Raw genomic sequence first — 25,104 nt, forward strand, 5'->3', positions numbered from 1 at the left:
GGACTCGCTAAGCGGCGTGTGCTCGGGGTGCATGGCCGGCACCCATGCAGGCCTCACCCCAGGGGCGGCCGGGGACGCGGGAGGGTGCGTGCTGGGCTGCGGTGGTGGCCGGCAGAGCCAACAGGCCAGGCCGGAGGCCTGACGCCGCCCTGCCCGTCCCCCGCTGCCCAGGAGAACCTGCTCCTGTCGGTGCTGCCGGCCCACATCTCCATGGGCATGAAGCTGACCATCATCGAGCGGCTCAAGGAGCGTGGGGACCGCCGCTACCTGCCCGACAACAACTTCCACAGCCTCTACGTCAAGCGGCACCAGAATGTCAGGTGGGCGGCTGGCTGGGTCTGTGTGCGCGGCGTGTCCCGGGGAGCCTGGGCGGGCGGCCCCCCTGCCCTCCCGTCTGGAGGCCCAGCCCCAGCCCACGTAGGGGTCGGTGAGAGGGAAATCCAGGCTCCTCGCTGGGCCGGTCTCCCCATTTGTTTTCCCAGAGGGCGAGATCCACCAGGGAGGTGTTGGGGGAGGTGCAGTAGCCCCTAGAGTGGTAAAATGCACAAACATGGCTGTCGGGAAGGAAGGGGCCTTTCTGATGAGTCCCAAAGGGGCAGAGGCCCCCAGAGGAGGCGGAGGCCTCCAGGGCTTGGTGACCGCCGGTCCCGACACTTGTCTTAGCCTGACTGGAAGGGCTGCGGGATCTTGCCTGCTCGCACCAGCTTGAGCGCGTGTCACCTGGTCCTCCGCCTGGAGGCTGAGCGTCACGTCCGCGGCTGGCCCTGCCGCCTCTGTCTGGGCCGTGGACGGGCCAGAGCTCGCAGCCGCGCAGGTGCAGCTCTGGCTTCCCAGGCGGCCTGAGCTGCTGAGCCTCGTTTGGTTTGCTCACCTGTGGAACACGAGTCCCACGGGGTAGCGGGCAGGCTGTGCCTCTTGGCTCGAGGGAGCGTGGAGTTGCGTCTTGCCAGGGAATTTAGTCCTGAAGTCTGTGCAAAGGTGAAAACCCAGACACAAGGCGCCAGGGCTTGCGGTTGTCGGCAGCGATGGGTCTGGGGTCCGAAGGCCCCTCGCGCTCTGGGCTTTGCTGTGACGCGAAGCCGCCGGCACTGCACCTGTCTACGGCTGGGGTGCTGTTCTCGCCCACCCCCACGGAGGCCGAGGAGCAGCAGGAGGGGCCGGGGCTCCGCATGGTCCCCGCGCTCCTGCAGCCCCCGGCTCTGACCCTCCCGCTGCCCCCCACCACCCCCAGCATCCTCTACGCGGACATCGTGGGCTTCACGCGGCTGGCCAGCGACTGCTCCCCCAAAGAGCTGGTGGTGATGCTCAATGAGCTCTTCGGCAAGTTCGACCAGATCGCGAAGGTGAGCGAGCTGCCCGCCCCTCCGCCCACGCAGCCACGTCGCTGCCCACGGCATCCCCCGGGCGGTGGCTGTCCTGGGCCCGGCCCTGTGCCGAGATGGCCACAGCGAGGCCTCGGCTGAATTTTCGCCTTCAGTCAGCAACCATTTCCGAGGTCCCCGGCGTAGGGCTGGAGGTCGAGTGGTGGCTGAGGCTCCTAGAACTCTGTCCCCTCGAGTGTGAGGCTGGAAAGGAGACTTGGTAGGACACACCAGGGTCTCGGGAGCTCAGAGCCGTCTCGGAAGGCTTCCTGGAGGAAGAGGGGGCTCCGTCCTCACTGCTCACAGCCAGCAGCCTTGGCCACACCGGGGGCTAGGAAGGACTGCAGAATGCCCGGCGCCCGTCAGACTGTGTCTCTGACAGCCTCCTGGGTGAATCGCGTGCACGTTAAGCTTGACGAGGGAAGGGAGCGTGTGCGGGGAGGGGGACCGGCCCGCGCAGAAGCCCGGAGTAGAAAGCAGACTCCTTGCGCCCGTGGGGTGGCAGCGGCTCAGCGCGGAGGGGACAGGGTCACAGGGTCAGTCACGGAAGGACTCGAGGGCTGAGGTGGGCAGTGCACCCGACCCGGGATCCTGGGGAGCACAGCAGGTGCCAGGCCCGGGAGGGCCCTGGCCAAGGGGTGTGTCCAGGCAGCGGGCAGCAGCCGGGCCGAGCTGGGATCTCACGCCGTGTCTTCCAGTGAGGCCCCCAGCAGGAGGGCCGGAGGGGGTGGGGGGGTGATGGTGGGGTGCTAGGGGGCGGGGCCTCTGCTATTCATTACCATACGTGATGGCCCCAGCCCCACAGAGTGGCAGCCCTGCGCTCGGGCCTGCCCTCCAGTCGCTCCTGGCCCAGTGCCGCGTGGTTGGTGAGGGATGCCGGGGGCAGGACTGGGGCCACCTAGCCCAGACCCGGCCGTCCAGGCAGGCTTCCCGGAAGCGGTGGTCACTGAGTGTGGTCTAAGGCAGTGGCTCTCTGTCCTGGCTGCACCTGTGAGTCGTGTGGAACGCTTATCTGACAGTACTGTGCCCACACCCGAGAGTCTTGAGGAGCCCGCCAGTGACCTCGCGTGGGGGGACTCGGTGGCTTAGAACCTGCGCTCTAGGCCCCACGCTGGGAAGACGGTTTCCTGGTCAGCTGCTCAGCTTAAGGAGGGGCTGCCTCTCGGGAGTGGGCTCCGTTGCAGGGGGGGAGCTTCCCAGCACAGGGGGTAACCAAACTATAGTTGGGCACCACCAGCCCGCGCGTTCTGGAGAACTGTCCCCCACCTCCGTAACCCCTGGTCGTGCGGCCTGAGGGACTCAGAGGGCCTGCCTAGCCTCAGCAGGTGGGAGCTCCCAGAGGTCGGGCCTCGTGTGGGGCAGGGGGCCAGGGTGTCGGGGCCCCTCGGGGGGCCGCCGCTGCTGGCTTTCTCGCTGGTGCTTGGACTTCCTCCTGGAGAGCCCCCTCTCCCCTGTCAGCTCCGGAAGCAGCTCCCGGTGGCTGGGACCCCAGGGGGAAGGCCCCGGCCCGGGCCCCCCCGGGGCGCGTGGGGGCTGACCGGCCCGCTCCTCGTCCCGCAGGCCAACGAGTGCATGCGGATCAAGATCCTGGGCGACTGCTACTACTGCGTGTCGGGCCTGCCCGTGTCCCTGCCCACCCACGCCCGCAACTGCGTGAAGATGGGGCTGGACATCTGCGAGGCCATCAAGTAGGTGCCCCGGACGGGCCTGGGCGCAGGGGCCTGGCCCTGCGGCGGGCGTGGCGGGGCGCGCCGCGTCCCCGTTTCGCAGATGAGGAAACTGAGTTTCGAGGCGAGGGTGGCTGGCCTGGTGCACTCAGCTGTCTGTGCCCCCCGCACTGGGACTGCGAGGCCCAGAGCGCGTCAGAGGCTCAGAGCTGGGGGACAGGAGCGGGGCAGCTGGGCTCCCCTCCTCCAAGCACAGAGTCTCGGCGGCAGCAGGAGGCACTCACAGACCTGGGGGCTGATTCCGAGGCTTCATGTGCTTCCTGTTGCCTGTGAAGACCCTAGAGTCGGGGGGACTGGCCCTCGGAGCTGCAGGGAGACCCCCAGCTTCCTAGGGCTCCTTCCCACCGGCACGCCCTCCCCGCGAGGCCGTCTGGAGCCCAGCCCCTGTGCTCTGCGGGCAGCCCCCATACTCGTGGGCTGGGCCCCACCGGCCAGGGTTCCGGCCAGCGGGGCTCGCTGGGCTGCCTGAGGCCACAGCTCCTGGTGTAAGCCCAGGTCTAGCACATCCTTCCTCCTGGACTCTCACCCGAGACGGCAGAAACAGTGGACAGGGTTGGGGCCCGGGTCCCAGCTGGCCCTGGCCCGTGTGCGTGGAGGTCGTGCCGGCCCCTCCACCTGGCTGTGACCGCGGCGGGCTCTGTCCCTTCCTAGGCCTGTTGGTGGATAGTTGCACTGGCCGCTCCCTGAGCCCACACCCTCTTACTAAGGGGACCCAGAGGCTCTGCTCGTGTCCAGGGTGCCCTGCTGGGGAATCTCGGCTTGGGCTGCTTGCGTTGACTGGTGTCAGGACCCCAGGGTTTCCTAAGCCTGGTCCCTCTGTTCTTTGTCTCTGCTGGGTTTGGGCTGATGCCCGAGCCCCCTCTACAGACCCCCACAGTCTTCTCAAACCCATCCGGGGTGCCAGGCTGGGGAGACACCCGGCAACAGAACTTAGGGCCTTCTCCATGAGCCGCAGTGACTAATGACACGGGAATTCCTTACCCTCCCAGCCTTTGAGCTTGGGACGGGCCGCGCTCATTTGCACACGCCCAGGGACGGGGCGCTCGGCTCCTGTGAGGGAGCCCACGCTGCCGGGCTGAGAATGTCCCCGCTCCTGTGAGCCGGGCCTGCCCTGCTGCTGCACCCTCGCCCACGCCCCGGCTCTGCCCCCTCCCCCCTCCTGGGGCCTCCAGCCCGTCCCGGGGTCGGGGCGCCTGCAGTGACCAGACGGCCGTGCCCCAGGCAGGTGCGGGAGGCCACGGGCGTGGACATCAGCATGCGTGTGGGCATCCACTCCGGGAACGTGCTGTGCGGTGTCATCGGCCTGCGCAAGTGGCAGTACGATGTGTGGTCCCATGACGTGTCCCTCGCCAACAGGATGGAGGCGGCCGGCGTCCCTGGGTGAGTGCGGCTCGGCCGCGGCGCGGCGGGGTCAGAGGCCAGGGCCCGACTGCGGGCGGCGGGGCAGGTCAGATGGGACCCGCGACTGCGCGGCGGGGGCTCCGGCCCCACCGCGGTGGGCGCTGCTGCTCCGCCTGACGTGAGCCACTCCCCCCGCCGGCCCCCCCAGCCGAGTGCACATCACGGAGGCGACGCTGAGCCACCTGGACAAGGCGTACGAGGTGGAGGACGGGCATGGCCAGCAGCGCGACTCCTACCTGAAGGAGATGAACATCCGCACGTACCTGGTCATCGACCCCCGGGTGCGAGGGCTCAGACGCGGCGGGGGGCGGGGGGGGGGACGGGCAGGGCGCACACCCCCGGGAAGGCCCATGCGGGGAGAGCGGGCAGGGGCGCCGGGCCCCCGAGGCCGGACTTGGACCTGTGGCGTCGGCCTGCCTGGCGGATGTCTCCTCCTCCCCACGAGGACCCCGGGGTGGTGGTCGGGGGCGCTGGGCTGCTCCCAGCCTGCCCTGCGCCCACATAGGACATTCTCCCAGCCGCGGGAGGCAGCTTGTCCTGTGGCTGCTGGTGAGTCACCCTCGGGGCTCGCTCAGGAATGTCAGCCGTGGCAGGCCCTTCCAGCCCCCTCTCAGGCCTCGGCTGTCCTCAGGCCTGGCCCGGCGGCCAGTCTCCAGGGAGCCGCGGGCAGCCCGCGAGCCTCCCCCAGCATCCGCACTCCCGTCTCCGGCCCCCTCCCAGGTCACCCCGGTCCTCATCCTGCTGATGTCCGCCGGGGCCCTGAGTTAGCATCTGGGGCTGCCCCCCACCTCCTCGGAATGCAGCCCAGCCCTCACCCCGTACCCCGCAGCGCGGGTCCCTGGCCACCCCGGCCCCCTTCCTCCCTTCCTCCCGAGTACACGTCCCCCCAGCCCCGCACTCCGCCCGTCCCTCCCCTGCCAGGCTCTTCCCACTGCAGGACCCTGGCCACTGCCATCCCCGCCTCCCAGAGCCCGGGCGACACGGGGCGCCTGCACCTGCACACGTACCTCGGAGGCCACCCCCGTGTGTGCGCAGAGGGTGCTCGCTTCTCTGTGACTGCACCTGCCGCCCCGGGGTGCTCAGTGGACCTCCTGGGTGGACACGGGGGTCTCTTCCCAGCTTCCGCAGGCTCTGACTCACGTCAGTTGTGACGTATGGGGGGTCCCTTGTGGGCAGTGACGATTTGGGGGGCCCGCTTCTGAACAGGTGTGCTTTAACTGAGACAGGATGGATCTTTAGCACACATCTCAGGGAGCCCGGGCGTCCGGCTCCCCTGTCCTGTGACAGAAGTGCCAGCGACCTTGGGCTTGAGCCGGCGGGGTACTGAGCAGGCAGGGTTGCTGACAGGGGAGGGGGGACCGACCTTCGACCTCCCCCCACCGCAGGGCACAGTGCCTTCTCAGACCCTGGACTGTCACGGAGGCTCGGCCAGTGTCTGTGGCCACGGCTGGTCCACGTGGGTGTGCGCGGGGACCCTGGAGACGGGGAGTCCCGGAGGGCAGTAATGTTGGGGGGAAGGGGTTCCACAGGCCTCAGGGTGGCCCAGGCTTGTTTCTGGTCCTTCTCCTCCCCCCTTTTCTGGTCCTGCTCAGTCTCCCACCCGGAGTAGGGCCCAGGCATCGTTACGGGGATGGGACAGGACTCGGGGGGACGAGGGGCTGTGCTGGGCTCAGTCCGGGTCTGGCTGAGCCTCTGCGTCCTTGGCATGGCCGCAGCAGGCCGTGGCACGTGATGGGCCCGCGAAGTGTTTTGGGGGCCACAGGAGTGAGACTCCCTAAGATGGTGCCCTGGGTGTGAGGAGGGGGCACCGCTCCTCGGTGGGACGTCTCTCCGGGTTGCCGGCCAGCACCCCTCTTCCCCCCTCTGCTCCCCACCGGAAGGACATGTGCCGGCCACGTGTGGGAGGGTAGGATGCCTGGGCTCCCTTGGCTGCCGCCCCCCCAGGGTGCCTTCCCAGGGAGGGGCCGGTCAGAGTCCAGGCTCCAGGGACAGTGTCTGGGTCCGAGGTGCCTCGCCGGGCTAGTGGGGCCTTGGGGCTTAGGGCCCGGACCCACTCTGCCCCTGGGGAGGCGGGGGCGGGGTGAGGGGCCGAGCACAGCTGTGCGTGACCGGCTCCCTCCCGAGCGGGACGGGGCGCACGCTGGGGCCGCCGCGCGCCCTGGGCTTCGGCCCGTCCCCGGGCGCTGCCGTTGCCCCTGGGGCCAGATGGGGACCGCCGGGGCAGGGGTGGGACCATGTCTGTGTCCCCCCGCAGAGCCAGCAGCCGCCGCCGCCGGTGCAGCACCTCCCCAAGCCCAGGGGGGAGGCGACCCTGAAGATGCGGGCGTCCGTGCGCATGACCCGCTACCTCGAGTCCTGGGGCGCCGCTCGGCCCTTCGCCCACCTCAGCCACCGCGAGAGCCTGAGCAGCGGCGGAACGCCCGTGCCCCCCGGCCGGCGGCCCAAGGTGGGGCCCGGCGGGCGGGGCCTGCGGGGGCGGGGCCTGCGGGGTGCGGACCCACCCTGCCGGCTGGCCCCGTCCCTCCGTCCTGGGAGGTGCGGGGGGCGTGCAGGCGTGTGGGGCCCGCTCCCGGGGTCTGCGATGGCCCCGTCCTCCGCGTCCCCCAGACTGGGTTCGGTCCGGGTCTGGAAGCCTGCAGCTGGGGCAGCGTCCAGCACCCTCTCGTTCTGGACAGCGATGACCTTTTCTTCTCCCCTCTAGGCCATCCCCCTGCGGCGCCACCGGACCCCTGACAGGTAGGCGCACTGTCCTCTGTCCTGTCAAAGCTGCGGCCTTCCTGGCCACACCCTGCCCCAGTCACCTCTTCCAGGCAGGCTGCCCTGACCAGCCTGTGCCAAGGAGGGCAGCCGTGAGGCCCTGCGCTGACCACAGAGCTTGCCGTGGCATGGGTCAGTGTAGGAACCAGAATTTCACAACGGTCAAGTACTTGTCGTGTGCCTGCCTGGCAGCGGGATCTTTGGGGCTAGCGGGGCTGGTCTGAGGGGCACTGTGGGCCTAGAGGAAGGGCCCTGGACCGGGGCTGGGGCTCCGCCCCCCGTTTCTTGCCCGGCTGCTGGCCGGCGGGGCGATGCTGGGCCTCAGAGGGACCCCCATCTGTCCACCATCTCACACAGGGCCCTTGGCCTCCCGCGGGCCCCTGGGAGCCCCACTTGGCGAGTCATCCTGTCCACACACTGCCTCTGCCAAGGGGGCGTGGGCCCGTGGGCAACGCATTTGGGGGTGTCTGGACGTGGCCCATGGGCGATCCATCTGGGGGTGTCCGATTCCAGAAGCGCATCCCCAAAGGGGCGGTCCGAAGATGACTCGTATGACGACGAGATGCTGTCGGCCATCGAGGGCCTCAGCTCTGCCAGGTGAGCCCCCAGCCTCGCCCCGCCCCGCCCCTCGGCTGGCCAGGCCCGCCTCGTGCCCTCGAGGCCCCCCCGGGGGCCCAGCTCCAGCTGTATCCGGGCCCCTGACGCCCCCCTCCCCCACGACCCCCGTCTCACTGCCCGCCACCCCGCAGGCCCTGCTGCTCCAAGTCTGACGACTTTTACACTTTTGGGTCCATCTTCCTGGAGAAGGGCTTTGAGCGAGAGGTGAGGGCCCTGAGCTGTTACAGGGGTGTGGGCCCCAAGGCCTGGGGTGGGGTGGGGGACCCAGGGCAGCCCCACGCCGGCTGCGTGGGGAGGTGCGGGGGCCTGGCCCCAGCCGGCTGCCAGGTGGGGCGGGGGCTCCATCTTCCGGCCTCGCCCCATGACGAGGCTCCTTTCCTGCCGCCCGTGTGAGTTTGGGAGACTGTGGTCCCTTCAGAAGCCAGCGCCTCAGCTGACAAGGGCTGGCACGGTCTCAGGCTGACAGCGTCAGCCTCATCCTCGGGGACGAGCCCGGACCTAGCGCCGGCGTGGACGGGCCCTGACGGGCCGTGCTTTGTGTCAGTGGTCGCCTCGCCGTTGCCATGGTTACGGAGTGCCAGCCCGGTGCAGGCAGCGTCCTAGGCCCACGCGGGATGTCGTGTGACCCTCGCCCGGCCGGGCTGGGCGCCGTCCCCTGTGCCGCGGACCGAGGTCTCGGCGCGTCTGGGCCTCAGGTGTCCCGTCTGAGCACCCTGGTGCTGGGGCCTCCCTCCCGCCTCGTCCTCCAGGACGAGGGGCATCCTCCAGCTGGGGCTGCTGAGTGGGGGGTTCCCTGGGTGGGCGGCCTGGGGTCCGGAGGCAGATGTGGTCACCAGGAAGCCCCCCTGGCGGGCCCCCCGCGGGCGTGGGACCCGGGGCCTCAGGACCTGGCTTGCTCGTGTGCGCTTTGGGCCCGGAGCAGGTGCCGAGCTAGGCAGGCAGCACGGGGTCCCCGGCTGGCTGCTTGGGACTCAGGCCCGGCCTCACTGCCCCGCGTGGGGTGGGGACATGCCCTCCGCAGCCCCGGCGGCAGCAGCCCCCGGAGCTCAGGGCTCCTGTCTGCGGACTCGGCCCCTGGGCTTTGGGGCACCTTGGCAATAAAGTGGGAGACCTGGCGTGTAGGGGAGGGGAAGGCATCGCCTCTCAACAGAGGGGCAAAGTGGGAACGAGCGAGTCATTCGTTCACGACGGGGATGGTGACGACGTCACGTCACCGGGAACTCGAGGGCGGATGTGAGATTTGGGTTTGAGGCGACTGACCTGAGCCAGGGGGGCCGAGGGGCGGGGGGGCTGGCGCTCTGGGCGCCCCTCACGGTCCGTGCCGCCCGCAGTACCGCCTGGCGCCCATCCCCCGGGCCCGGCACTACTTCGCCTGCGCCAGCCTCGTCTTCCTCTGCATCCTGCTCGTCCACGTGCTGCTGATGCCCAGGTCAGACGGGGGTGGGCCGGACGGTCGCACCCCGGGGGTCAGCCTGGGGGTGGCCCCTCACCTCGCCCGTGCCTCGCCCAGAAAGGCGGGCGCGACGTTGGTCTCGGGCCCCGGTGGCGGCGGCGAGGCAGCTGGACCGAAGGCCCCCTGCCCAGGGTGGAGTCGCGGTGCGGGAGCGGGCAGAACCTGACGCGCGCCGGGGCGTTGGGGTGCTGGGAGGGTGGGGGGCGCTGTGTGGCTTAGCCCCGAGCAGGTGTTCCCCCAGGACTCAGGTGTTCCCCCAGGACTCAGGTGTTCCCCCAGGACTCAGGTGTTCCCCCAGGACTCAGGTTTTCCCCCTCCTCTCCAGGACGGCGGCCCTGGGGGTGTCCTTTGGGCTGGTGGCCTGTGTGCTGGGCTTGGTCCTGGGCCTGTGCTTTGCTGACGAGCTCCTGGTGAGTGGGGGCACCCCGACTGGGCGCTGTGCGGCCCCCCGGGGGTCGGGGCTGTGGGGGTGCGAGCCCCCTGCCCTGGGGACCCTCCCTGCCGAGCTTTGCCCGTCTAAGCCCCTCCCCTTCAGGCCCTGAGGACGGTCACTGAGTGCTCCCCCGGCGTCTCCCGAGGGTTCTGCTTTCCCAGGCCTGCTCCTGTCCCCAAGCGGCTGCCATGGCTGTCCCCAGCCCCAAGGGTGGGAGTGTCCCTCCTTCCTGTGCTGGGCACAGCGCCCACCCTTCTCTGTGGTCTGCGGGCCCCTGGGCTGTGGGCGGCCGCGGCCACCAGCGGGCTCCGCTCCTGGCTCGGGGCCGGCGCTGGGTGACCCGCCTCTGCGCTTCCACAGAGGTGCTGCCCCGCCCGGGGGACGCCCCGGTCCATCTCCGAGAGGGTGGAGACGCACCCCCTGCTGCGGCTGTCCCTGGCCATCCTGACCGTCGGCAGCCTGCTCACCATCGCCATCGTCAACCTGGTGGGTTCCGGGGGACAGGGGTGGGTCCTGGCAAGGCCCCCACACCAGGCACGCTTCTGGGGGGGGGTCTTTGACGCTGGGAACCTCCAGATCTAGCCTCCTCTTAGCTTGCCGCCTAAAACCTGCAGCTGGCTAACTCCCCCAGCACCCCCCCCCCCCCCAGAGACCCCAGCCGGCCCTGGGAGCAGCTCACCTGTCATTCCTCAGATGCGGGCTCGCGGCCCCCAGAGGGCTCCCAAGGCCAGCCCCACAGTGTCCTCGACACCCATCCTTTCTTCTCAGCCCCCTGAGGAGGCCCTGCTCGGCCTCTCCGAGACTCAGTTTCCTCTCTGGAGACAAACCGTCCTGGGTACCTGCTGGGAGGACACTTGGGCCTGTCTCTCGGGCTGTACTCACGCTCGAGGCTCGGGCAGCGCAGTCCTCGTCAGTCTCCTAGAGCCAGGGGCTCCCCTCCTCCACGTCCCCCCACTCCGGGCTCTGGGACTGCCTCCCTCAGCATCCCCCGGGGAGACGGGGCTCATTCGCCCCGCTCCGTGGCAGCCTCGTGCTCTGTCTGGGGTGGCGTCTGTCTGCTGCACCCTTCCCACTGTGAAGCCGATGGCTCCGTGGGGAGTGGGCCACAGCTGGGCCTGGCAGGAGCCGCGTGACGCAGGCCCCTTCAGCTCAGCCCGCCCGCTGGGCCCTGGCAGGTCCCGGGGTCCCTGGGCCCCCTCACAGGACCCGTCTTCTCCGCAGCCACTGTTGCCTTCGCCAGCCCTGGGGCCCCCTGCTGGGAACGAGAGCAGCCCGAGCGCCCTCCGCGGTGGGGACGGGACCCCGTGCGAGCTCCTCCAGGTGCGTGCGCCGGGCCTCACATGGCCGCCACCGATTCCTAGGGCCTGAGCCCCCAGTGTGGAAGGGCAGAGCCTGGCCTCTCCCAGGAGGGGGGCGGGGAGCAGGGCCCACAGAGCCTGCTTTGGCCTTGGTCGGGGACTCACTTGGCCCAGGCGTGGGGGACACCCTGTGCTGGCCTGAGTGTCCCAGCTGCTCACTCTGCAGCAGGCCTGTCGGGACCTCCATTTCTCCGGTGAGGACGCCGGCTGAGCAGGCGGGGTGACCGCGCCCCGTCCTCGCAGTGCGCCCCTCCCTCCGGGGACCCCGGCCCAGGCGGCGGCTCTCGGGGACGGCGGGGTGACCGCGCCCCGTCCCCGCAGTATTACACCTGCAGCTGCGTCCTGGCCTTCGTCGCCTGTTCTGTCTTCCTGCGAATGAGCCTGGAGCTGAAGGTCGTGTTGCTGACCGTGGCCTTGGTGGCCTACCTGGTGCTCTTCAGCGTCTCCCTGTGCTCGCGGTGGCACTGCTGTGACAGCCCGGGCAACCTCACCAACGGCACCGACACCCTCAGGTGGGGCCCCGCGGCCCGTCCTGACCGTGGCCCGTCGCGGTCCTTCCACGGCCGGGGGCTTCGGGCTCGCGGCCCTGCTGGACCGTGCGGCTGCGGGTGGGCGGCGTGCTGGCCACTTTACGGGAGGGGGTGACGGGTGCCCCTCCCGGTCTGCAGCTTCAGCGCTGACAGCGACTCGGGGGCAGGTCCTCGGGGGGAAACCCTTGGTCTCACGGAGGCTGCCTGGTGGTCCTGTCTTCAGGCTGGGCCAGGGGTGGGGAAGGGGAGGCTTCAGCTCCAGCCCAGCCCCCTGCTTTAGCAGTGTCCTGACCCGAGTTCTGGAGAGAACAGTTGTCTCTGGCCTGGTCCTGACAGGCGGGTGACCCTGTGGCATGCGAAGGGTTGGTGTGTGTGGGGCTCTGGGGCTTGGAGCCCCACATGGATTGAGGGGCTGGGCTCCCCTGGAACTAAGGGGCTGGGCTGTGGGTGCCCCGAACACAGCCACTCCTGGGGGTCCGGCCTGTACCTGCAAACTCCTGCCGGCCTCCCAGCCCTGGCCCCGGCCAGGAGCCTGGCCGCCCCCGCCGGGCCCGCGGCTGCCGGGTGCTGTTCCTTCACTCTGCCACGGCTGTCCTCGTCATTCACGTGCGAGCTTGGCTGTCACCTCAGCGAGGCCTCCCCCACTTCCCAGCCAACCTCCGCGCGACACCCCCTTATCTTTACGACCTGGGGTCGTCTCGTGTGCCCTGCACGCGAGGACGTGAGCGCTGGGGGCAGCGGGGGCCCCCGTCTCGGTGGTGCTTCCCTGGGTTGCGCCGCGAGCGTGGGGGATGGGAGCGAGCCCCAGCCCACCCCCTCGTGTCCCACAGCCCCTCGGTCTGCTCGTGGAGGGACCTGAAGACCATGATCTGCTTCTACCTGGTTCTGTTCTACACCACGCTCATCATGCTCTCCAGGCAGGTGAGGCGGGGAGGGCCCCCCACACCCGGGCCCAGGGCAGCGCCCTGTTCCCCACGTGGAGCGGGAGCGGGGCGGGGCCCGGCTGCCTCGGGGAGCCGCACAGAAGACAGCAGGGCGTCCTGTCTCCCTGGGTCGCCTTCCCTCGGGGCCCGGGCGGCACCCGGCCCCGCGGCGGACCGGGGTGTCGAGGCTGCTGAGTTTGGGCGGGACCACGCGTGCGCCCCAGCCCCGGGGCGACCCTCACGCCGCCGCGCCTGCAGATCGATTACTACTGCCGCCTGGACTGTCTGTGGAAGAACAAGTTCAAGAAGGAGCACGAGGAGTTCGAGACCATGGAGAACGTGAACCGCCTCCTCCTGGAGAACGTCCTGCCGGCCCACGTGGCTGCCCACTTCATTGGCGACAAGTTGAATGAGGTGTGGTGGTCGGCCGCTCGCGGGGGGGCGCGGAAGGTCCAGCGACCCGGGCGACGCGAGCCGCGCTTCCCTGGGCCTCGGTTTCCCGTCTGTGAGCCGGGGCCACTGCCGCCTGCCTGGCAGGCCGGCTGCGCCCGTCGGCGTCGGGCATTTGTAACCGATGAACACACGTGTTTCCGCTGGTCCCGTGCGGCAGCGTCACGGCCAAGGACAGGCCTGTGAGCGGGCAGCGGGCTCCTGACGGCTGCTTCTCCCCCGGGGGTTCTCGGCCTCAGGACTAGGGCACCGAAGAGTGAAAGGCCCCCTGACCCCCCCAGCCCCTCCCAGACCGATGGATTCTGAATCTCCTGTTTTCAAACGGCCGGGCCGTGGACCAGGGCCCACCCCCCCGCACCGCGCCTCCCACCCCGGAGGCCGGGCGGGTGACCACAGGCCCCGTCTCCCCTCCCCCCAGGACTGGTACCATCAGTCCTACGACTGTGTCTCCGTCATGTTTGCGTCCGTGCCGGACTTCAAGGTCTTCTACACGGAGTGCGACGTCAACAAGGAGGGCCTGGAGTGCCTGCGCCTGCTCAACGAGATCATCGCCGACTTCGACGAGGTCCTGCCCAGCCCCACGCCTGATGCCCCGCGCCACGGCTCCCGCGCAGGGGGCGTCAACTCTGCACGAGTCGTAAAATGTCCCGACGTGCCCTCTTCGTTGCTCTGTCCACCAGTGCCTTGTGGCCGTCTTCCCTGACAGGCGGGTGGCCACGACGAGACTGGGGTCCCTGTAGGGCAGCCCGAGTCCCAGCCACGCTGGCCACCCGTCTGGGAGCCCCGCCTCGTCTGCGCTAGACCGGGAGGCGGAGACAAGCAGCGGGCGGCCGCAGAGCCACGAGTTTAGCCAGCACGAGACCAGCCTAGAGTGGAAGGGACGAGGGAGGGGGGTGTCGGGGAAGACGGGCAGGGGGAGAAGCCCCGTGCGCCCAGGTGGGAGCTCAGCGACCCCGGGGGCAGGGCGTCTGCATCAGAAGTTGGGGGCCCCCAGGGTCTCGGGAGCTGCGGCAGGCCTGGCCGCAGTGACACGTGACGCCCCCGCCCCCGTGTGTCCCGCAGCTGCTGCTCAAGCCCAAGTTCAGCAGCGTGGAGAAGATCAAGACCATCGGCAGCACCTACATGGCGGCCGCCGGGCTCAGCGTCCCCTCAGGGCACGAGAACCAGGTGCGCAGCCCGTCTGGTGGCCCCATGTCCCATCCCCGCGGGGCAAGATTCAACACAGCTGCCCCCAGACCGGTCACCTCGGTGGGCACCCCCGGGCCATCCCGTGGGTCCCAGCCCCAGCCGAGGCAGGACGGGCTGTGGCCTCCGCGGCCCCGTGCGCAGCGCCCTGTCCCGCAGGACCTGGAGCGGCGGCACGCCCACGTGGGCATCGCGGTGGACTTCAGCGCGGCCCTCATGAGCAAGCTGGACGGCATCAACAGGCACTCCTTCAACTCCTTCCGCCTCCGCGTCGGTGAGCGAGGGGCAGGTTCCGCCCGCTCCCGGCCGCCGGCTCCGCGCTCGGTCTGGCTGCTTTTGCCGTTGGGAAAGTTCTAGAGATCCCTCTCTGACCGTCGTAGGACCCCAGCGATTTGGGCCATTATTTCCTTGCATGTCACAGGGAGTTAGCTTTCAGTTTTAAGAAAATGGAGAACCCAAAATCACTAGCTATAAACCGGTGAGCCGACTACACTGAGAACAAAAACCCAAGTTACTAGCTCACGTGGTCACTGCTCGCCGAAGGGGTCAGCGCTCAAAGCCGTTTGCCCTCCGCTGGGAAGGCCACCCAGACGTCTGGAGCACTGCAGAGTCCGAGAACTGGGGGGAAGCCTTTCCGCACCCCAGGCGTGGCCTCCGACCTCGGGAGGCCTGCCCCAGACGCCCCTTTGGCTGCCGTCAGGGCTTCCTGTGGCCGCGGGTGGGTCGCTGGCCTCCCCCGGGGCAGGGGCCCGAGGCTTCGCCCCTGTGCCCTGCCAACCGCGAACGTCGTCCCCAGGCATAAACCACGGGCCCGTGATCGCGGGCGTGATCGGGGCGCGGAAGCCTCAGTACGACATCTGGGGGAACACGGTCAACGTCGCCAGCAGGATGGAGAGCACTGGAGAGCTCGGGAAAATCCAGGTGAGGGCCCACCTGGGGACACCGTGACCACGGAGGACAGGGCTTCCCAGGGGCAAGGGGCCGTCCAGCCACCGCGTGCCCCCAAGGGCCACCAAGTGTGCACCTGGCTCGCTGGCGACCTCCGCCGGGGCCTGCCCCACGGCTCGCCTCGGCTTCTGAGACTGTGGCCTCCTGTCGTTTCAGGTGACGGAGGAGACGTGCACCATTCTCCGGGGACTGGGTTATTCCTGCGAGTGCCGCGGGCTGATCAATGTCAAGGGCAAAGGTGAACTGAGGACCTACTTTGTCTGCACAGACGCTGGCAAGTTTCAGGGGCTGGGGCTGAACTGAGGCTGCTGGTGTGGCAGAATGTGCCGGAAGCCGGTGGGAAGACGGCCCCACGCCAGCCACGGAGGCAGCCCAGGCTTTGGCCACCGCCACCTCCTGACAGTGGCTTCCTCGGGTGTGAGGATTCTTGGACGCGTGCATTGGACTCTGGGTCGAGGTGACCGGAGTCCACCCACGCCTGGGCCCCCAGAACCCCGTGCCGCAGGCTCCGCACGGCAGGGAAGGGCGCACTTGGCATTTCGGGCCCTGGCCCCCTGGGCGCCGTGGTCTTGGAGTGTGACCCAACAGCCCTCGGGGGCCGTGAGCTGCACATGCGAGACCTGTCTTTCCGAGGTGCAGGACTGAGACAAGTTGTCGGCCCCAGTGGACCAGCTAAGGGAGCCGGCGTCGTTCTCACGGGCGTTCTGGTGAACGGAGTCGGGACGGGTTCCAAAGCTAGAGAAGGTTTCTGACAGCGGGGGGAAAGAAACCGGCGTGGACACTAGTTACTGCTCGCCATCGCTGGCATGTTGTTTTAAACGGACGCGTTATTGATGGAGGTTTTGTCCTTTTTAGTTTAAGACACTAGACGAGTCTCTTCTCTCCAGTGTCTTTGCCTTTTTAGCCACTGGCACGCACGCAGGGCCACGGCGTGGGGACGGAGCTCGGACTCGGACGCCCTGGGGCCCGCACTCCGAGGCGGGGCTCCCTGAGGGAAAAGCGCAGGAAGGGAGGCGCAGCCGCCACCAGCCCAGCCCCCCTCTGGCTCCGCGTGCGTCCTCGAGGCCGCCCCTGCACTCTGACCCCGCGTCACTTCCACTCTGGGAAGGAAGGAATGGCGTGCGGAAGGGACTTAGGTGGCCTCTCGTCCTGCTCCCCTACTCTCCAGTCTTCATAGCTAGCTGCAGAGCTTCCGAACCAGACGGGCGTGCTCAGCGGAGCGCGTGCACAGGTCCCTGCCCGGGAGGCCGGCCCTCGCGCACACGCTGAGGCGTCACTGGGCTGCACAGAATGCATCACGGCGAGTGCAAAGCCAGGTCTGTGAGGTGGCGTCCCCCGGCTTCGACTCTGGAAAAATCCGGAGATGTGAGCCTGGGTTCTGAGGAGGGGAAGGCCCAAACTGCCCAACCGCGCGCTGATCCTCCCCAGGCTTCTAACAGGCGAGTGTCACTAAGCAGGAGGGGTCCTTAGCTAGAAGTTGTCCACGAGCCCCCTGAAATGACACAGTCCTGAGCGTGGGAAGCTTCAGATGGGGAGACTGGGGGGCTGGGGTGAGGGGCCGGCGGGGCGGGGCCTGATGCCGACCCCGCTGTTCACGTGCGCCGTCTTGCTGTGGGGCTTATTCTATGCTAAGGGGCTGGGAGAGCTGGCGGCAACCGGCACCTCTGATGGGTTGCGTCTAACTGGAACAGTATGAATGAATTCTGAGAACTTGCTGTATGAACAAATTTTATGGCAGAAACACTGGTAAGGGAAACAGGCCTCACTTAACTGCCGTTTTCACACCGACTCTTCACGTGGTCCTGGGCTCCACGCACACTTGGGGCCACCCTGGGAAGCCAGGCACGTGGCGGGCGCCTCTGTGTTGGGCAGATTCCCACCCTTGCAGGATTCGAGTCTTTTTTCATTCCTAGCGATGAAAATCCCAGTGGGAGTTTAAGGGTGAACTGGTCACCGCTCACGTACTTCATCTCCCATCAAACACTGTGCTCAGATGCCAGCGTCCGTTTCTCGTTTTCGGCGTCCGGACTCTAAACTGACCATAAAGGCCACGTGCAGTTATTTTTTTATGATTGTCTTCTAGCAACCAAGTCATTTCTTCACAGGTGCCATTTTGTTTTATGATAAGACATGTATTTTTTCTAACACTGACCCTCTCTGTGGTCAAGAATTCACTTACGTTTCTACGAAGCTGGTGTCACTGCCTCTAGGGAAACCGTGGCTTTGGTTGTCCGGTTCACCTACTAAGACGCTTCCTGACGGGAGGCCGTGATCACGGGAGGGTGCCCAGCAGCGGGCTCGGAGGAGGGGCCTGCGAACGGCCAGGGGTCATTCTGTGTGCTGAATATTTATAGCTCTCTAGCGTCGGTTTCAAAATGTTATATTTTACTTTTACAAAGTACCAGCGTTTCTACTTTGTTTAGCTTTTCACATATTAAATTAACAGTTTGGAAAACCTGCACGTTTTTTAAAGTGTCTGGACTTTAAACGCCTCCGCTGGCCTTCAGGAACTTAGCTAACGCAGACCTCCAGCTTAGCTGACTCCTGTGGGAGGCGGCAGCCTTATCGCTGCTCTCGGGAAGGCTCCAGGTCAAAGCCACGTTCCTCCCTCACAAGCGCTACTTTTTGAATAGATCGTCATCAAATCTGGTAAGTTAGGAACTATTTGGGGCTAATTTTTTAATGGGGACTGTGGCAAATGTGGAAAAACTAAGGGGTTTTTCAGTTATTTGGAGAACCTGCTTCCTTTAACGGATGGCTATGAGCTTTTATCACTTCTGATTCAGTCCAGGGAAAGGTTAAGGGGTAACTTAGCTGATATGCACAATCTAGCTCATAGTCCCAGGTTCAGCTTTATTACGTAACAGAAGTCCAGTTTCTGGAACGTTGAAAGTAATTGTTCCAAAGTTTAATTAAAAACACAATTTACAAATATTTAATATCTCCTGAAAAGCATTTCCAAGTTAAGCATGAAAAAAATATATACACAATATATACTCAAATACCAGTGAGCTTCAAATCCCATGAGGTCCACACTCAGCAGCATCAGTCTTTTGAGGTACTTCAAAATCTGAAAGAAATACCATTGCATTAAGCATTTTTTCCCCTTTAAGTGAAAAAAACAAAACGTGAAGGTAAAGGTGGCGCCCAGCAGAACTCCCCGTGACAGGCCCTCCGGAACAGCCACAGCCAGGTTAAAGACTAGGTGCAAATGTGTGGACCTAAACTTACACATTAACGCACGTTACCTGAAGGGCGAGGACTGACGTCCTGTCCCCCAGAGCCCCCACCCCCCAGAGACAAAGGGCTCGTACCTTCTGTTAAGTCTACCAGGCTGCCTCCTGCGATGGGGGAGGGGATGGAAATCCCCATCGCTTTTCGAACTCCATACATGCTTACGACGTCTCCTGGAGTTACTTGCTGGGCCAGCTCTTTGAGATTACTGGTCACTTGTTCAGCTAGAAAGGGGGGAAGAAAAACAGTTCTAGGTATGAAATCAGAAGACTACTTAACAGCGGCCCCACTCCGGGACCGCCGTGGGGCGCGGCCACCACGCACCGAGATGCAGCTCCCTGTACGACGGCCCCAGCAGGCAGATTGTGTTGGGCGGGGGCCTGGTGCTCAGCCGCTCGTTCTGCGCCTCCTGGAGCTCCCTGAGCAGCCTGGTGGTCTCGTCGAGCTTCTTCTGGAACATTTCGGCTTCTGCGGCGAGACAAAGCACACACTGAAGAACATGACGTGACCGAGGCAGAATCGGGGCGGTAAACCGAGGCTTTGCTGTTTACTGGTCAGTCTCCTCAAAGGAGTAACTGCCTCATGTGACATCAATGCCACCGAGGTGCTTAACCGTGCCCTGAAGGGCAGCCCGCTCAGGTTTTCGCATGGGGAATGGCTGACCTGCGCCCATGCGACACTGCCCTGAGTGCCTGTGTCATGCAGTGAGGGGTTCCATCAAGTCTTCTGGAGACACTCACCTTCAGAGTCGAAAACCTCAGCCGGAGCACCGAAGTTTGCTACCGCTTCCAGGGCCGTGAGCCGGTCCCGAGCCCGGGAGTCCAGCTGCCCCGCTGGCTCTGCTTCTGTCACCTGCTTACGAAAAGGGCCCAGGATGATCTCCACCTGCTAAACCCTGACCGTGGCCGCACGAGCAACCAGTGAGATGGCTTGTGTTTACAGGCCGAGTTATCCTCCCTATTTACTTTGGGGTTTTAAGTCTGACGCTTAGTGAAAACGTCCTCCCAGAATACTTTTAGAAACGCCATTCCCAAATCCTGGCAAAAAAAGTGTCCATAAATCCACAGTTCTCTGTAATCTAGGACGTGTCTAACGTAATCAACATCATCTGTTTCACGAGGCAACAACTCTAAAGATGAAAGGGACGAGAGCCTGGTGACCAGGTCTCGTGCTGCCGAGCCTCTGGGCCATGTCAGCCCCCGCCCAGTCACTTGTGTCCCTTAGTAGGTCTTGTACATAGGCTACTTCCTGGGTCTCCTCCAGGCCCAAAGCCAGGCTGTCAGTATTACATAGGAGGAACAAAATCTGAAAAAGGGTGGAGTTTTATTTTTGGAATCACAAGACTCAGAGTTTCCATAACCTCAACCCTGCTTTTTAGGAAGAGATGGGCACAGATGGCAGCTCCCCGAAAGCTGCCGGTTCCGCCTGCACCCCGGCACGGTGCACTCCCAGCTCCGTCGGGCTGGACCCTGCCTCCTCCCGCCGCGCGGCCACACCGTGGCGGGGAAGCCCACGCCGCTGTGCCGGGCCCTCAGCCTTCCGTCCTTCACTTCCGCCCGCTCCCTTGCTGGCCCCTCCCCCCTAGGAAATAACCTGGTCCCCTGGCCCGTAAACATCACCGCCCCTCCCACCTTTACCACACCTCACCTCCAGGTGACCCTTTCATCCCTCAGACCCTAACTCGCTGGAGCGCCCACCTTTCCTCTCTACCCTTTTACTGAAACGGCTCTGTTTACAAATGGCACTCACCTGTCTCTAGCACCTGCCACTGCTTAAGTCCTTCCTGTGTATCCTCCTCCCACGATTTCCCACTTTAAGGTTCTGTCCCTCAACGCTTCCCAGACCGTGTGTTCTCTCTAGACAATCTCATTCGCTTTAACGATGAAAATGAACGTCTGGCTTCACCTGACAGCTTCCAGACCCACATGCCACAGCCCGGACCTTGGAGCTCCAGGTGTACAGCTCCCACGCGGCCCCCTAACGACTCCTGCACACCTGCAGCCGAATGCAACTTCTCTCCTTGCCAAAGCCCTGCTCCTTCTCCTGGACTCCCGCTACCTCTCGTACCAGGTCCTGTCCATTCCAGCTCTGCTGTGTTCCTCTTCATATTGTAACGCTGGTCTTTTTTTTTGTGCACAGACAAGTCCCATAGCTTTTCACTCGTCCTTCCTCTCCAGTCTCTCTCTCCTATACATTTTAGCATAAGGTCCCATTTTCTGGGATAAAATCACAACTTCTTGGCACTGCAATAAGACTTAACATTTGGTCCTGTTCCCTAGGTACCCGCGGTCACCCACTTTGCGGGCACTCTGTCAGCCCTAGGCCATGGCACGTGTAGTCCTGCCTACTTTAGGACTGGGAGGACGGCTCTGTGTCCTCCCAGCAGCCCCTCCGTGAGGGTCCCCTCCGTCGCCCAAAGCGGAGCTCTGCGACCTGCGTCCCCACACGCCTCCTATCCCTTTGCGCTGCCTGGTTCACGCCCCCGTCTGCATGCCCCGTGACCTACAGCTACGCACCCCACAGGCAAAACCAGTCCCTGCATCTCAGGAAGTACTCAAGTAGTTTTTTTTTTTAAATAAAGCTGTATCATTCAGGTCTTTTAGCTTATTCTCCATTTAAATGCTTTCAGGAAAAAAAAAAATTACCTCTATTTCTTTTGCTGTGTCAAGTGTCCTAGTCTGGCCTTCATCTTCAGGTGATGGCTGTAAGGATAAAAAGACATTTTTTATTCAAAGATATAGAAAAAGGCAATTATCAAGCAAATAAAAATACAGCAAGTTTCGTGGCAAGAAAAAGAAATAAAAATATGGATTATTGGAAGTTTTTAAAACCCAAAATGAATTAGAAATAATTACAAGCATTTTGAGATTATCTTGTGAGTCAAGAACATCTACTACTAGTGACTTCAAGGTGGATAATCCTATGCCTCGTCAAAAAGCTACATGTGGTATTTGGCAAATGGCATAATTACCAAAATAAATGGAGTCTGTTTTCAACAACAGGTAAACAGGAGTACAACGTTCCCAGTAGACAATTACTATGAATATTCAAATGTTAAGAGACCGTGAAAGCAGCCTTCAGAGATAATGCATACACGTAAACAAATGTTATGCACACGTTGGTATCTTTTTTTGAAAGGATGAATCATGATTTAACAGTCCAAATTTCTATATATCACTTTTCTCATTTCTAGGATAAATTCTGAGAACTGCTAAATCAAAGGGCACAGAAACTCAATTTGAAATATACTGCCATATCAATCAGATTAAAGCTGTTCAGTTTTAGTTTAAGACAATTAAATTAACTCAGATTAAGTGATGGGAAGGGTATAGTAAAAATATTTTTGAATTAATGTGAAACAATATTTTTAGGTCACGTGAAGAAAGCAATTCTTGTGCTAAGACAGCAGCTCTTTCCACCTTAGGTGCTGACTCAACTTTGCTGACAGGTCCCCTGAATCCCGGCCCCCACAGGTACGGAGGGCAGGGGACAAGGCGGCTATGCTCACAGCCACCAGGAAGTTATGACTCAAGAGAGACAGGGCTCCTCTGGCCAGGACTGCAAGGACATCCTGGAGTTCAGCTCTTTCCCATCAGAAGGCGCGTTTTTCGGTTCTGATCCCTGAGCCAAGTCTCTAACTTGCTCCGGACTCTGAGCCACGCCCCACAGACCCTGGGAGCGAGCGCAGGCACGTGCGGGGACAGCAGTGGGGCCGCGTCGCCTTCCCTGAGGCACCACTGGTGTCGCTGGATGACAAAGAAAAGGACGTTCTCTGTCCTTTGACTCCGCTTGGTTTCGAGCCGGGGAGCGAGGCTTGCCCTTCCTGTTGGATACAGACCGCCAGCTGAATCCTGAGCTGCAAACCCCATTTCTGATTCCTATTTTCCCAAGATTAGGAGATAGTGACAATCCTCTGGCCTGCACAGAGCCCGGTGCCCGCACGACTTGTTTCCGGTCACTGTCCTCCACCCATGGTCTCCGCCCGGGCTGGGCTGTCTTTTCAGGGGGTGGACTCCAGCTGTCATGCTGGTGAATCCCATGGTTTCATAACACCCGATGACTAATGCTCGAGGGCCAATAAGAAGTTGCCCTGTTTTTTTTTTTAGAAGCAGTCTTACCGTCTCTGACTCTTGCAGGGTTCTAGAATGCCCTCCTTTGGTTAAAACATCCAGCAAACTATCTGCCATGACATATGGGTAATCTTGGCACGTGGCTAAAAACTCATGGATGCTGAGAGAGAGAGAGTGGGCAAAGTCATTTCGGTGTAAACATTCTCCACTGGCTTAATCTTCCTGTCGTGGCCAACTGTTTTTATTAGATGCCCTTAATTTATACACTACGATGTAAAATGTTCTACCTTGGTACAACACTGTTTTTACATATTTACCAGTGAGAAGTTTATCTTCATGAGAGAAGGAAACAGTACCAAGAATACAGTGAAATGAAATATTTCTGGGGAAAGTTAAAGAAACATAAGATCTCGGAGATGAAGGTCCCCCCGCCCCCGCAACCTTGGGCTCAGTCTGTGGGGTCCCCTGCTCCTCCAATCCACTTCCTCCTCAAGGTGATCTGATTCACCTCCTGACTAACACATGCTGAGACTCTCAAAGTCACACCTCGAGTTTGGACCCCACCCTCGGATACACATACGCACACTGATATTTTAGAAAAACGTGGCACGTGGTATCACTGACGAACTGGTGACTCACCTGAAATCGCTCGGAAGGTCAGGGTCTTCGCCATAGGTCGAGTAGATTAAGTCAGAGTCGTCCTTGCTGATGTTGGCAAACGTGGAGTCGTAATGCGGCGCGTAAGAGCTGTAGGGCCCGTAGTTCAGGTATAACACTGTTGGCGACAACGACACGCGATGCCCTTCGGCGTCCCGTGCGCCGGGCAGCGCTGTGCCCGGGGGGCGCCGCCCCACCGCCCGGCATGCAGTCTGACGCAGACTTCCTCCCCCAGGCGCCTGTCAAGTCACGACTCCAGTGAACTTTTTCCCCATGAAGGGGGAGAGAGGGAAGATGAGAATGAAACTCGTTTTGAATGCTAAAGCCCCATCTTTCAGTTTCTTCTTAATAAAGAACCTAATTCAACTTGCAAAAACACCGCCCAGAGTTAGTGAAGAAAACAGTAGGTGGCAATGGCTTCTCTCCCGTCGCTCCCTGGGAGATGGGGAGACCACGAGGACCCCCGGGCGCCTCACCTGGAGTCACTTTGTTCCTCTTGTCCTCCTTGAAGCCCTGCAGCGTGTTCACTCCGGACTGCAGCCTTCCGGTCGTCATGCCCAGCCTCACCGGGCAGTAGCCGGGTTCTGAAACACAGGACCGGGCGCACGCGGTGGTGAGCCGAGTGGCCGCGGGCACACACCCGGCTTCACGCCGTCTACGCGCCGAGGTGGGCTAGCCCTGACTGGACCCGCTCTCAACATGAAATCTCTGAGCTCAGAAAGACAGGCACGTGGCCGGGACCCAAACCTGGTCCTTTTTATTCCACGCTACTGCTTCCTGGACTTCTTTATAATCATGTTACATTTTGCTTAAAAAGAAAAGATTTAAAAGTTGGACCTTTTAACGCCATGGAAGCAGAGCCGTAGAAAATGCTGGTGAAGCACTGAGTAAGGGGAAAAAACCCGATTAAAGGCACCAAGAACTCGCATTTGCGATCCGTTACTATCTGAGAGGCGCGCTCTCCGCAGTGAGGACAGCCCTTCGGGACGTGCTCTCTGTGAACCGGGCACGGACCCGTGACGACACTGGGGGACGTGAACCGAGCAGGACGGTGCCAGGAGAAAGCAGGGCCGCTCTAGCAGCGTCCCACAGAAACGGCGGTCTGTCCCCTGAATCGGAGCCCAGTTTTGTGCCGGGACCCCGTGGCATGGGGGCTGCTGCCGCGGCGAGCGGTGTGACAAAGCGCTCGTGAGAAACCACAAACATCTAAGTCACATCTCCTCCCCTTCCCAGTAAGCAGTCTGGGGTCTGGCGTCCTGATGAGCACTGGCTCTTCCGCCCACGACTGAGACGTGAACAGGGCGCCTTCCGCCTTAGACCTGTGAACTGCCTGGCCTCCGCGGGGACCTGAGTCCAATTTGGCCACGTGCGCCTACAGGGGCTGCCGACCAAGGGCAGAGACCAGACCCTCCCCGGTACGAAGGAAGGGGCAGATCGGGAGCGGTGTCTGAGTCACGTCAGCCACACTCCTACCACGAAGTTTCACCACAGCCCTACGAGAGGGAGCAATGCGTCCAGCCCTGCGGCATTTTCTCTGGCTCAAGCCCATGTAAATTTGTACTATGAGTAGTTCACAAAAAAGCAAAAAATGGGTTTTCGCTCTGAAAGCACAGCTCCAGTTCCTCTTCTTCTAAGGAACTCCTCCAGCATTTCGAGAGTGGAATGCAGTTCTGGAGGACATTAACGGGCTCGCCCACCCTCGTGGCCTTCAAACGCATCGAGCTCTTCCCTGCTTCACGGCCTTCTTACCCGCGATTCCCTCATCCCTCACTCACCTTTCCGGGTCGACCTGAACGCCATCCTGCTAAGGAAGCCTTCCCTGGTCCCGAGACACTAGGTGGGCACCTTCTGTAACAGCGTCACAGCTGCATTTTCCGCTGTCGTACTGATCCGCGGAAGGCGAGCTGCCACCTTCCTACGTGACTCTGTGCCCTTCCCTCTCCACCCTGCAGCACAAGCGGAGGGCGTGTCCCTGGCTCCACACCCGGCTCCTCGGACA

General features: G+C 63.3%; 2 protein-coding genes across 9 annotated transcripts in view; one reads left to right on the forward strand and one right to left on the reverse strand.

Annotated features, from left to right (window-relative positions):
• ADCY7 (adenylate cyclase 7) overlaps positions 1–17,605 on the forward strand; it is a 48,127-nt gene extending 30,522 nt beyond the window's left edge. For 5 of the 7 annotated variants that reach the window (XM_036231259.1, XM_016147595.2, XM_016147593.2 and 2 more), the window contains 21 exons: positions 172–320; positions 1,232–1,343; positions 2,922–3,049; positions 4,310–4,468; positions 4,638–4,770; positions 6,744–6,935; positions 7,191–7,225; positions 7,760–7,843; positions 7,996–8,068; positions 9,196–9,293; positions 9,643–9,727; positions 10,111–10,236; positions 10,972–11,070; positions 11,430–11,620; positions 12,469–12,559; positions 12,820–12,975; positions 13,430–13,576; positions 14,074–14,178; positions 14,356–14,470; positions 14,993–15,117; positions 15,301–17,605. In XM_036231259.1, coding sequence (XP_036087152.1) covers positions 172–320; positions 1,232–1,343; positions 2,922–3,049; positions 4,310–4,468; positions 4,638–4,770; positions 6,744–6,935; positions 7,191–7,225; positions 7,760–7,843; positions 7,996–8,068; positions 9,196–9,293; positions 9,643–9,727; positions 10,111–10,236; positions 10,972–11,070; positions 11,430–11,620; positions 12,469–12,559; positions 12,820–12,975; positions 13,430–13,576; positions 14,074–14,178; positions 14,356–14,470; positions 14,993–15,117; positions 15,301–15,447 — 2,550 coding nt within the window. In that variant the 3' untranslated portion in view covers positions 15,448–17,605. Of the gene's footprint in view, positions 1–171; positions 321–1,231; positions 1,344–2,921; positions 3,050–4,309; positions 4,469–4,637; positions 4,771–6,743; positions 6,936–7,190; positions 7,226–7,759; positions 7,844–7,995; positions 8,069–9,195; positions 9,294–9,642; positions 9,728–10,110; positions 10,237–10,971; positions 11,071–11,429; positions 11,621–12,468; positions 12,560–12,819; positions 12,976–13,429; positions 14,179–14,355; positions 14,471–14,992; positions 15,118–15,300 lie in introns of those variants that run through there. The other 2 variants (XR_004954185.1, XM_036231260.1) reach the window with 2 other exon arrangements.
• A 372-nt stretch (positions 17,606–17,977) lies between these two features.
• Positions 17,978–25,104, reverse strand: part of BRD7 (bromodomain containing 7) — a 32,586-nt gene continuing 25,459 nt past the window's right edge. The window contains exons 10-17 of one of the 2 annotated variants that reach the window (XM_016147601.2): positions 23,582–23,689; positions 23,088–23,223; positions 22,497–22,608; positions 21,024–21,080; positions 19,119–19,230; positions 18,703–18,846; positions 18,459–18,602; positions 17,978–18,214 (exon numbers count right to left, since the gene is read on the reverse strand). In XM_016147601.2, the coding sequence (XP_016003087.2) occupies positions 18,159–18,214; positions 18,459–18,602; positions 18,703–18,846; positions 19,119–19,230; positions 21,024–21,080; positions 22,497–22,608; positions 23,088–23,223; positions 23,582–23,689 (869 nt within the window). In that variant the 3' untranslated portion in view covers positions 17,978–18,158. Of the gene's footprint in view, positions 18,215–18,458; positions 18,603–18,702; positions 18,847–19,118; positions 19,234–21,023; positions 21,081–22,496; positions 22,609–23,087; positions 23,224–23,581; positions 23,690–25,104 lie in introns of both variants that reach the window. The other variant, XM_016147600.2, reaches the window with a different exon arrangement.

Source organism: Rousettus aegyptiacus, unplaced genomic scaffold (assembly GCF_014176215.1).
Source record: "Rousettus aegyptiacus isolate mRouAeg1 unplaced genomic scaffold, mRouAeg1.p scaffold_m13_p_14, whole genome shotgun sequence".
In the NCBI taxonomy this organism is placed as follows: domain Eukaryota; kingdom Metazoa; phylum Chordata; class Mammalia; order Chiroptera; family Pteropodidae; genus Rousettus; species Rousettus aegyptiacus.